This window comes from Amblyomma maculatum, chromosome 8 (assembly GCF_055883805.1).
Source record: "Amblyomma maculatum isolate TAMU_Amacu chromosome 8, ASM5588380v1, whole genome shotgun sequence".
NCBI classification, from domain to species: domain Eukaryota; kingdom Metazoa; phylum Arthropoda; class Arachnida; order Ixodida; family Ixodidae; genus Amblyomma; species Amblyomma maculatum.
The window spans coordinates 65,021,776-65,034,589 of NC_139351.1; the positions used below are offsets into that span (position 1 = coordinate 65,021,776).

The following is a 12,814-nucleotide window of genomic DNA, read 5'->3' on the forward strand; positions in this document are numbered from 1 at the left end:
GTGCGGGATGCCTAATCCCCTATGGAAGACCGGGTATCTTCCGGACAAAACCGTCGTGACCGACGCGCACGCGCTAAAGCTCATGACGGACGCATCGTCAAGCCCGACGCGCGCGTGCTAACGTTCACGACGGACGCATCGATCCGGCCGGAAAATTGTGTGACGGGGACTCAGAAGAAACGCCCCGGGCTGTAAACGACCAATTTGCTGAAATTTTCCGAATTGCATCAAAGACGTTTCCGCATCAATGAGCTCGAAGAGAATACTAAGGAACCGACTGATTCTGCTGACAATGAGCTTCCATAGTGCACCAGAGTGGGGTGCGACCCTACGGCCCACCGCCCTGCTTCCAGGGTAAAGCAGACGAGGACGTGGAGGATTAGATCCACCTGTACGAACGATACACAAAAGCACTCTGTTGGTCAGAGGCACAGCAGGCACATATATTTGCGTTTGCGGGTGAGGCCCAGCGGTGGTATAGCGCCGTCCTACAGGTGAAGTCAGGCACGCGACAACTAGAGAATTGGCAGCAATGGCAGGAGGCCCTTCTACGGGACTTCGCCAGGGAACACGTGCAAGATTGGGCTTACATGCAGCTGCAAGAGAGATGAAAACTCCTAGAGGAAACACCCAGGCAGTAGGTATCCAGCAAATTGCAGCTCTGCTCTCAGGCCAACACATCAATGACGGAAGCCGAAAAGGTATGATGCCTACTGAGGGGCCTAACAGCCGATATGGATATGGCCATTTCCAACCCGAGAAAGACAGTGGATTTTCTCCAGCATTTGCAGCGCCTAACCCATGTAACCACTATGGCCCACACAATGGCTGCCGTGCCCGCGCATGCGTTGCTGGGACTGGGCACAACAACCCCACCCCTATCTCACCCCGAGATCGGAGAGGAAACAACCAACTCAACGGGTGGGCCCGTTGGCAGCAGGGGTAGAGAAAGCCACCCCCCTGCAACTGATAGAATCAGCAGACGCGTCTCAAGTACTTGCGGCGCTTCAAGAGAGCGTAAAAGCTCTCACGTTGGCTGTCGAAAAAAATGGCCCTGCTGGCGCCACGGAGATTCCCGTCTCGCCAAAACAGAAATCTCTCCAGCAAAGTGGTCTGTTATCGGTGCAAGCGACCTAGCCATATCATGCGGCAGTGCAGGCAACCAGCAGAGGGAACCGGCTCAACCCAATACCAGGGAAACTGACAAGTCGGGGCTTAGGAGTTACGCCCCGGGAAGCGCAAGAAAACTCCATATGCGCGACCTGTCACCCCTCCCACCTAATTTTAGTCCCGGTGTCTGTTAACGGCAGGGACGTAGTAATGATAATTGATCCAGGAGCATCCGTACACATTGCCTCACGCAGCTTTGTCTCAAGAATCGATGCTGCAATGCACTCCAGAACGGCACTCATCAAGGACGTGAACAGCAAATTAGTCAGCACTGCTGGTGAGGTGGAGCTTATCATTAGAGTGGGTTGGGAAGAGATAAGAGAGCAGCTACTTGTTCTTGAGGCATTTCCGTACGACATTCTCGGCGGTCTCCTTCTTTGCAGACATTCGGAGATGGTGATAAGCCTCCCCAAGAATAAGACCATGGCATACTGCCAAGCGGACACCCAAGTCCCATCTTTCTCGGAGATTACATTGCCGGTAACCATCGCAGAAGTGGGTGAAGGCTTTGTCGAGCCAACAAAACAACCATCGGAAAAGATACGTCCATGCGTAGCACGAATGCTGACCGACGTTAGAAGAGAGCAGACCACGCGGATACGTGTCGCAATCCCCACAGCCGGCAATGCGACTGTCATCATAGCTCAAGTGACTCCCCTCCAGAATGTCGAAATCTCTGTAGGGCCACCTAGCGCTCCCTCAAACAAGAGTTCTGCTATTTCCCTCGTGTTGGTTGCAGGAAAGCATGTGCGTTTTGAATCGCAGCATGTTTATATTTTTTTTTTCTTGAAATATCAGGGATGCATGACTGAACTTGTGAGCAGTGCTCTCACAACGTGTCCTCGTCCTCAACCGCCTTTCAGCTTCGTTTAAAATACCAGTGGCCTACTTTTTCATGAGAAATTGCACTGGCCGCGAGCTGCACACGCTCGTGCGGCACATCCTGAAGGAAGCTCAAGACAGCATTTTTCATTGTGCGCATTGTCACCGACAACCACAAAATCAATGTCTTAGCTTTCCCAACTTCCGTGCAACGGAAGACTCAAGCATTGCATTGAGCACCCAGGAATACCGAATCAAAAGCTTTTCTTAGCATTCGATCGGTGCCACTTGGTCAAAAACGAACGATCACAGTTTTTGTCGCGTGACATTGAGAAAGGCAGCAAAATAACGGCAAGCCACTTAAAGAGCCTCTACAAAATGCAGCCTTGTGAAACCAATTCGATTGCTAACGAGAAAACAAGTGTTCCCCACAAATATTGAAAAAATGAACGTGAAAAGAGCAATTCAAGTTTTGTCTGCTGCCGTGACAGCTGCACTGAAGCTCCTGCAAGAGCAAGCGGGCCACACATGCGACACAAGTTTAACGGGTGTCGGGCCACTGGTTGAATTCAGGGAAACCGTGCACCGCTGGTTCATGCTTATGGACGTGAACAATAGGCCGTATGCAAAATTGGTAGCGCCATCTGGTGAACGCGTTCGAAACTACATACGCCATCTTGTGTTGGGCGAGGGACCCATACTGCCCATACGCCTGGGTGTCTTACGGACGGATTGAGCTGCGTGCGTGCGCGTTAAAGCGGAGTGTTTATATAGTGCTTTCTACCGGCAAAATGCCCGCACACTGCTGTGTTCCACTCTGCAAACAACGGGGAGTGATTGACGACTGTGGAATCAAGGTAAGACTCGCGGGATTACTTTTTAATCGAGAATGGTTTCACGCAAAACCGATCGTCTTCAAGCGCCGTGTTTTTAGCATTTGATGCGCAGTGCTAGCGACGTTTAACAGCTGAATTTATTACTAGTTTTGACTGTAGTGTGCGAGTAATTTTAAAGCCAGAATCCAATACGCTTTAAAGCGACGTACCATTAATACTTGAGAAAGGCTTGCAAAATTTGAGCATTACCCACTGGTCGTAAACACTGCAGCTGCGATGATTGAACTAGTAGTGTGTTAGGTGAGTGTGACCCAAGCTCGTTATATGTACAGGTTGTCCACTCCTAGTGTGAACATGCGAGTGTATGGCCATGCTCATTGAAGGGCGACTGCGACCGACTCGGCCGCGCATCGAAGCGAAGTGGCAGATGACGCGAAGCACCACGTCAATCCTCTGCGCCACTTTGATGCGATGACGGCTGCGCCGCACGCAGTGACCCATTATATAGAGCCCGCCGATGCGGTCATATGTTCACACTAGCAGTGCATGACCTGTAGATAACCCATTAGAGTTCACCTCTATGCCCTTTCTGCGCCCCCCATGCAACACCTCATTCATCGTTTACGCGTGTGTGGCGTCCAACATTGCGTAATCTGAGCCGTTCCTTCTGCTGCTGTAGCCTTTTCCGCTACGACTGCCGCTTTGTGTCTGCCCACTGTAGTATCCACAAAGCGCCTATTTCAGGCCATTTTACGAAGGTCCTTGCTGTTTAGTGCAGCACCATGGCAAGTCCGGAATATGTGTGTGTGTCTGGTACATGAAATGTTGAATGCCATCTTTTTTTTTTTTTTTTTTTTAGGTGTCATTTCATGGATTCCCAACTGATCCAGCATTGTACAAGAAATGGATCATTGCAATCCGCAAAGATGAAGGCGCCAACTTTACTGTTGGCAAATCAACAAAAGTTTGCTCAAAGCACTTTCGTGAAACTGACTATGTGCCTGGTGTGGCAAGTGGCTACAGGCTTCTTCGGGACACTGCTGTGCCATCAGTGTTCAGCTTCGTTAAAGATAAAAAGATCCGGAAGCCACCAAAACAGCGTGCGCCACCAGCAACAAACACAACTCTGAAGCAAGCACGTCACACAGTGCAGGCATCAGGGTCGACTGAGAGTACCGGCAGTAGCAGCATTGCTATACCTGTGGATGCATCCATGTGCAGTGATGAACAGGACACCGAAAGCTCATGCGAGCGGCCACAGAAGACTGATTGTTCGACACGAGATTTGGAGCCGGTCATTTCCGTTGCAGAAGAACAGGAAAAAGAAATAAGGAGACTTCAAGATAGGTGCACACAGCTGGAAGAACAGCTGACAGCAGCCAGGGAGGCTGCTCGCCAGCTGCAAGCTGAGAAAGAAGACCTAGCTAATGAGCTTGCTGAAGAAAGACGTAAGGCAGCCGCCTTCTGCATCGAGTCATTTAAGGACTGTGATCAAGATGTCACGTTTTACACTGGTCTGCCCGATTACAGCCGCTTCATTGGCCTTCTGCTTTTCTTGAAACCGGAAGAGAATGGCTGTGATGCTTTCTGCACCGACACTGTGGGTGATGCCAAATCCAGTAAGGGTCGCAAACGAAAACTGACGGGGAAAAATGAGCTATTTTTAGTTCTTGTGCGGCTTCGCCTTGGCCTGTTTGAAACTGATCTGGCACACAGATTTAATGTTTCGCAGTCCACTGTCTCAAGAATATGTACCACCTGGTTGAACCTGATGTATGACAGATTATGTATGATACCCCTGTGGGCACCACGAGCTGTAGTGAATGCAACCATGCCACCAGAGTTTTCTGAAAAGTATGCATCAACAAGAGTGATACTAGATGCAACTGAGATCCAGTGTGAAGTCCCGTCATCTTTGTCACTACAGTCTAGCACATATTCAGTTTATAAGTCCTGCAACACGTTTAAAGGACTAATAGGTGTGCAACCTAATGGACTGCTCTCCTTTGTGTCTGAGCTATTCACTGGGTCAATCTCAGACAGAGAATGTGTGATCAAGAGTGGTTTTCTTGATTTAGAGTTTGATGAGGGTGATTCTGTCATGGCAGATAAAGGCTTCCGTGTTGAAGACCTCTTGTGCAAAAAAAATGTTCACTTGAACATTCCTCCATTTCTGATAAATAGGAAGTTTACGAACAGTGAAATGAAAGAAACTCGAGAAATTGCCTCGCTCAGAATTCACGTTGAGCGCAGAATACAAAGGATCAAGTCATACCACATATTTGACAGACCAGTACCCGTCAGCTTGGCACCACTTATCAATCAGATATGGACTGTGACAGCCATCCTCTCAAATTTCCAGTCACCCCTAATACAACCTCGAGGAAGCATAACTACTTCTGATGAAGCAAATGTCTGAATAAGTACAAACGTTCGTGACTAAAGATTTAAATCCCATTAGAGCAAAATAGCCACGACTGAAGCCTCGGAGTTAGCAAATCTAACTGCCCTTAGCAAGTGCTCATAAAGTAAGATATATAGGTTTGGTTGTTGGGGTTTAATGTCCCAAAGCCACTCAGGCTATGAGAGACACCATAGTGTAGGGCTCAGGAAATTTCAGTCACCTTAGGTTCTTTGACGTTGTCAAAGAACCTAAGGTGACTGAAATGGTGACTTTTTTTTTTCTTTCAAAAACAACGTACCTGAAAAATCATTTGGACGAGGCAGTAAGTAAATATTTTCCAGACATGTTTAATGAACTGTGACGCCACCTATAAGTCGTGAAAATTGCCAACAATGCCACGAGAATGAGAAGGGTTCCCACTTCCGTAATTTACGCTAAAAAAACTAATTTTTAAAAACGAAAATGGGGGTGTATGCATACCTGGGTAGTGCATAGCTAGTTGCAGCTGACACCCTGCTTTGATAATTTGCAATATTGGGTGGTTCAGGTATGATGAAAAACAGGTTAGTGCCAAAACTATAACTTTGTTACTACTATATGTTGTGTACACGAGGTCAATGAGCCAAATGAAATGCTACTCCCTTTTGAAAAGCTGACATTAAATAAATGGTACTACAGAGGACGTGCATTCCTATGTGCTGCACTACTGGTTGTGGTGAAGATGTTTTGAGGAATGCTCGATGTGTCGTCTCCTAAAGATGTCCCGCTGTGCATCCTGTGCACAGCTGGATTAACGCCGTTTATTCGGGTTGTAGTGCACTGTACATGCTGGAGAATCAAAAGAAATTAATGTGACAGAAAAAATATCGGAAGGCGAAAATGCCAAGAAAAATTTGCTTGCATGGATAGCACAAATTAGCGTTAATAAATAAGTGAAATTGAACTACAAGAACTTAACTTACAGCGAAATACACATAATTTTGTGGCATAACTTGTGTACTTACATCATAACACTGACCATTTCCTACGTTTGATGCTTGTGATGTGCACAGGATGCCAGTCCGCTGTAACTTTTTAAGGCTAAGGGTGACAGTTCAAGCATCTAGACAGTCGTTGCATCCGGCCATTTGACGCAAAGCGCTAGAATGGATTTCAACCAGATCACTTGACAGATTTCTCGTGAGGACGTAAAAGCACCCACTTCCTAGAAAGCAAGTACTTAATACTAAGAATGGAAAACTTGCTTGTCAGCAGCAGTGCCTCGTTAGTTTGTCCTCAGAAATGTTTTCCTACTTGATTTGCAGGCACTGTTGAGACTCAAGGTACTGCACACACAAGGTAATGGCACACGCAAGAGGCATCAAAAGGAACATACATCTGTCTACTTCTAGTGGAACAGAAAAGCTTTTGTATAGCACTGCAGAATAGCACTAGAGCATCAAGCCAAAATTAGGAGCATCCTTTGGGAAACTAGAAGCATTCTCTGCGATCAGCTTTCTGCATTTGAAGGGGAGCCATTCAATGCAGGTCCATGCCGAATGATGGTGAATAATGATAATGTTCAAGCCTGTAATAACATTGTTAAATGATGCAGATTTTAGGCCACTTAAACGAACCTGGACGACCAAGAACGGAGTTGCCAACGGCCTCTGGCTGCTGGTGACAAGAGTGGGAGCTGTAACGCTGGCTGACCGATGGATAATTCAAATAAATAGTGGAACGTGTCATGGGCCACAATTTTTCACAGCAACCTGCACGTGACGAATATTGCTCTGTGCTTGCCAGAATCTTCTGCCTTCTCTGTGACAATGCACCGGTTCACACAGCACTGGTCACTGTTGCACACGCAGCTGTCCTAGGGAATGCAATATTGTATCATCCTTTATATTCACCTGATCTTGCTCGGAATAGCTTCTTCTTTCCGACGAAGAGCGCACTGTGCGAGAACACTGCCAGGACGACGAGTAAGTGATTTTGCAATTGAATGCTCTTCAGAACACAAGAAATGAAGAGGTCTAGAGTGATGGTATGCACCAGCTCGTCCATCAGTGTGTGAGCTTGGGCAGAGAATATGTATGCAATAATGAAACTCTTACTCACGCCAATAATACGAACTTCATGAACGACCTTCGTATATATGCTGACGAGCAAGCTGTCCTGCTTTTCGCATACACCTCCACCTGTACGCTGCACTGTCATTTAAGTCATTCAGTCTACAAGTATCGGACAAACTTTGCAGTGCTGTTCATTTTGAAGTGCAGCTTCATTGTGAGGAGCAGAGGTGCACTTCACTTACCTCTGGTCCTTGCCAACGGGCCAACACTTGCATATTGTCCGTGGTGGTAACAAGGCTAATCACAAGTGAAGAGTCTGGGAGTGCACTGAAGAAACTCTTTATTGGGCTGACTTGCACCCACAAAAGACTAAGCGATTCGGTTGCGGTGCAAACAGCAAACTTGCTTGGTGGTTGTCGAAATACGATGCCCGTTGAATTCGTCAGCGCTCAATTTAAAGTGAGCAAAGAACCATCTAGCTAACTGGCCAAAGGAACCTAGAAACGGTAGTTGTGCTTCGCTGCGATCAATCGGGAAAAAATCTGGCGCATTCGCGCTACAAGGAACATATAAAGGGTTGTCTTACAACAGTGAGCACATACAAGGTCACCCTATGCGCCGCAATCATAGTGATAAAACTGCTTACTAGTGACTTGAAGGCAACCAATAAAGCTTCCTATTGTTCGCTGCGTTATTTAACCACTTCTAGATAACAAACTTTACGTTAGGAACTGCAGAAGTGCAGTGAACATCTTACGCTAGGTTTGTTGGTTTGTTGATGCCTGCCAATTTTCTGGGTGGCAATGACCGTATTGTTGACCGCCTGCAGGGGAAACGCACTCGGGCTCTTATGCTCTGTGGACAACAGTGCGGCCATGCTCACCTCAGCAGCAAAAGCCGCATACACCATCACACCCTATAGTAGTGTTGACTGCAAGGTCTACATGATCTCTGCTTGCCTGTACTAGAGTGCCAATTGAGCTCCCATTCTCCTCTGGGACTTCTTATGTGCGACAAATCTTGAGCTGGAAAAGAAGTTACAATGGCCGTCTAACAGAAAAACATACATTAGCAACATACCTAAAGGATGTGCGATGGGGTTTGGGGCACATCCAGCTTCAAATAGATGCAGCTGCCGGGGATAACAGAGGGAAAGTAGAGAATTTTTAAATGTTTCTCGGATATTTTGCTTGGTCTGGTTCGTTGTCTGAAAGTCCATGCATCACTTTGCATCCGCAGAATTAGAGGCCCATGGGTAGACGGGGACAATATGGTTATGTCGGTCACTTGATTGTCCTAGGGTGCCTCGATACCAGCGCCGCCGTACAGGGGGGTGACACCCTTTGGCTTGACTCATGCCGCCGCTTTCTCCGCGCTCGCCATCTTGGGGCAAGTCGCTTCGTGCCGTTGCTGTAGAGTGTCTGAAACGGTTGTGCTGTGCGCTGTGTGCTGGGCGATTGTACTGTCTTCAGTCGCAAAAACTAGCATGCCAGGCTGTTGTGCTCTATTGTGTGCTGGCTCAGCAAAAAAAAAAGAAAGGAGCCAGATGTTTTCGTTTTCTACGGGATAAGAGACTGAGAGATGTATGGGAGGCGAAAGTGAAGCATGAAGACTGGACGGCGAATGGCAATGCGAAGATCAGCGAGGTAAGCCACATTACCTGTGCTGCTTTTATGCATCCATAAAATTTCTTTCGAGCGAATAGGTACATTTCGATTGTGTAAGAAGGCCTAGCGCAGACACAGACCACTAGAAAGATGACAAACACACACACACAAGCGCTTGCGTATGTGCACGTGTAGTCTTTCTTGTGTTCTGTATCTGTTTATACGAAAGCGTTTTACAAGATATTTTTGTACTCGTCTAACGCAGTTACCCACTTACTGTTTGGAATGACATTATCTTACGCCGCTTCACCCATCTGCTTGTAAGCACGAGCTTTGTGCGCTTTTTGGCTTCCCAATCTAGCATTGTGCGCAACAAATTTTGGTCTTCTTTCTTCAATGTTGAAGCAGGTCAAAGCATTGCATTGCCTGGTATCGGGAGTGGCGCGCTGTTTTTTAAGTGTAAATTTTGAATTTTCAGCGTACGTGAGGGCTTATAGGGGAGCGCACCTGAAGTTTGCTCCCACTAAACCAGCGCCGCCTCCTCCTCTGACGGTCATTTCTGAACTGCTGGTCGGGGACGTCGCCGGGGGAGTGCATTGAACCACCCACGTCCCGACTGGTACGCGCGCTGCTCGCGCCGTTGGCACCCTCTCCTTCATTGTATGCACGCGCCGTCTGACTCGCAGGTGCACAAAAGAGATGTTGCTGGTCTCTGCGAGTCTGGCCGGCATTCCACGAGGTTCAGAGAGGGAAAAAAAGTTATTGTGTCCAGGGGTGCGGAATGGCCCCTCTTGGTTCTTTTAAAAGCACACAACAGCACCATGCTTGCAGTGCCACAGAATGCTAGCTGTGCAAGTGCATTTGCCACTGCTTGTAAACTGCTGCTTTGGAGAGCATAGCCATGAATGCTAAAAAAAATGTTCGCGATGAAACTTCTTTGTCGCACAGTTTATGAGTACAGAGAAAGAGGAGACGCGCCCATAATTGTTTTGCCATGAACGGCCTTCAACTAGACCAGACGTCAATCCAGTTGAAAAAGCATGACATTATTTATTGCAGAAACATTTATTTACCACACTTTTGCACGGAATCGTAGCATTTAGTTAGGCATTTCTCCATTATTGTTATTTACTTACGAATGTTCATGCGGCCGAATGCAGTTTCGAAAAAAGAATTTTGAAGTCAAAACGTTTGTCTCCACATCAGTGAGCATTCGCTTATGATCGATGGCTCTACAGATAGGTTGTCTTGAGGGTACGCGTGCGCTGTGATAGCATGAAATAAATAAGCAACCACTTTTCTGTATGGCACTTATTAATCAAGCTTACGACATTTTTCTTTTAACCATAAGCGAGCAGTTGGTAGGCATACTCGGTGAATGGTCTCGTCTTTCTCTTCAGCCTCGCATATCGCCTTCAGGACTCTTAATTTGTGTTAAAATAACGGTAATTTTCAATATTATTAGCACAAAAAATATCAAAATCCAATCTATTAGGTCAGCGAAGTTTTGTGCACCACACTGAGCCGCCGAATAAAATTTTGCATTGGGAAGATGACTATGTAAAAAATAGATTTACTTTCCACGTTTTAAACTGTTTTGCCACTTAATTACTTGCGGCACTAAAAGCGCCATTAACATAATGGCGTTTTCGTCAATTTGTCTCACGGAGGGGACATAATCCACAAGTTTTTTTTTTTTTTTTTGCGTTTGCGCTGAAAAAGTTTTCTAATTCTCTGAAGAATGCGCATGCGTAAACGTTCAAGCATCAAGGAGAAAGCACGCGACTGCACAAACAGATCTACAGCAGCCCAGCACGTGCAGAACTGACCCCTTTCAAGAGCCACTCGCGCAGCTGTTCAATGGGAGGGGGAACCGGCCTGCCCGGTCAATTATCGGGACGCCGCCGAAGAGGGCGCTTTTCACTGGCGCTTCCAGCGCCCCCCTGCGAAGCTGCGGTGCCCTATAAAGTAAATATATGGACCATTGCGTCTTTCAATTTAGTGTAACTTTCAATGAGTGACATTCGACTTTAGTATCATTCGCGTATGGTATTTGTCAAAGGAATGCACCATTGCGCCCTTTCGATCGCTCCTTTTTACGCTCGATCTTGAAAGCTGGTGGCAACCGCCGAGGCTTCAGATTCACACAGATTACATTCCCTCTCTCCTTCTCGGGAAGTAATACAATGGAGAGCGACGAATGGCATGTCACCTCGCGACAGAGTAGGAAATTAAACGCAGTTTGTAACAATTATTTTGGTCGCAAAAAAAAAAAAAAAAAAACCCGTGAGTAGGCCGCGTTGGAATTTGGCAAGTGGGCTTATCGCTAGTACAACATTTCGCGAAACAGAGATAACAGGTCCTCTGAAGCTCTTTTTTTTTTACTTATACACAGGAGCAGTTTCTCGCAAGTTTTTTGAGATTCGCAGTAATATAAAGGTTGGGTTCTCATGAAAATAAGTCGTTTTAAGTATATGATTGGCAGCTCCACAAGTCGCAAAGAAACTGCTCTCGTGAGCTGGAAGGTGTAGCGGCATCATCTTGTGAAAACGGTGGTGAGGAGGTAAGGTGTTTGTGCAGTACAAAAGTTCATCCTGAATGCAGATTTTCCTTCCCTGTATAATTAATTACGCATCGCGAGGCGATGTGCACACCCTGTTCTCCCCGCAAGTACTCGTCTGAGGTTAAGCCAAATTTAGGTGAAGCTAAATTTCACCGCCTGACACCCAAATTAGTGCTGTCGCTTGTTTGGCATCCATAGAAAAATTGTGCTATCGTACATGTAAATATCACATTGCTTCCATAATGTTTTTATAATTTCATTCATTTGCGTGCACACTACAAAAAACACACAATGACTTTCGTCGCCTATCTCATTTCAGCGCCAGTTCGAGGGCAAACACAATGTATGGGCGGCGGCTCCTCAAGTCAACGGCTGTCCCGACATTGTTTGATAGCATGTAAAAATTTATCGGAATGAAATGACGTCTGCGATTTGAAGAGTCCAGTAAAATCCATTAAATGCCTTATCGAACAAACCGTTCCGATTCCAGTGGTTGATTGCGCGGAACACCCAAAGCTGATGAACAGACTGTTAGAGCGGTTTTGGACGATGCGCTTGCACATTTACTTGAATTGGCCAAGTCAGCCAGAAAAAACGAATGATGGGTACGGCAGCGAAACTGTAGCTGGCACCAACCTTGATTAAAAGCATTAAAAGATGTCTCCTAGGCATGCATCCAAAATCAGCTTCAAAGTCTTGATGAGGATTCTTTTGGAATAAAATGCCATGTGCATCATCGTGCGATGCGTGTCAAAGGTTGATTTACGTATCATTTTTTGTTGTTTCTTTTTTACAGTTTACGATGGGCCATTGCGATGCAAATAATTTTCGATATAAGGCTGACTGAAACATAGACATGGTTGATTATCTGTAGCAATAGGTGCAACTGAATGTTATGCACCTCATAAACTCATTCATGTCCGGCAGTACAAAATGTATTGCTTTATAAAACAGTCAGTGGTCAAAATAACTGCATTTGAACATCCGAGAGAACGAAAGAGTAAATTTTTGCCATCTGCAATATGATCATTTCCTCTTAGAACTATGTATGCTTGCAAGCTGTAGTTATTTTCATGCTTACTTTTTTTTTCGAGCAAGCAAGCACTCGGGATTGCAAGTATATGTGTAAAAACGTTACACAGCTGAGCCTGCTAGCGCAAGCGCATGCTGAACATTGTTCGTTCGTTCAACACATTTATTTATTCAAAAGGGGGAGTAGATATGACGGCAGTCCTGGGTGGCGCCCTCAGTCCAGGGCACTAGTTGAGCATGCAGCCAGCCGTGCCCGCACTATGAGCCTTTGCTGGGCGGGCAGGCTGGAGTTGCAGAGCTGCTCTTTCCAGGTTCCGCTGATGTCG

The 12,814-nt window shown here is 46.4% G+C and overlaps 1 protein-coding gene across 1 annotated transcript in view; it reads left to right on the forward strand.

The window, feature by feature from the left end:
• LOC146181311 (uncharacterized) overlaps nt 1–11,765 on the forward strand; it is a 42,515-nt gene extending 30,750 nt beyond the window's left edge. Inside the window, exon 2 of the mRNA XM_084576373.1 lies at nt 3,688–11,765. Within this exon, the coding sequence (XP_084432499.1) occupies nt 3,688–5,247 (1,560 nt within the window). The 3' untranslated portion in view covers nt 5,248–11,765. The remainder of the gene's footprint in view (nt 1–3,687) is intronic.
• Nucleotides 11,766–12,814: the final 1,049 nt, after the last annotated feature.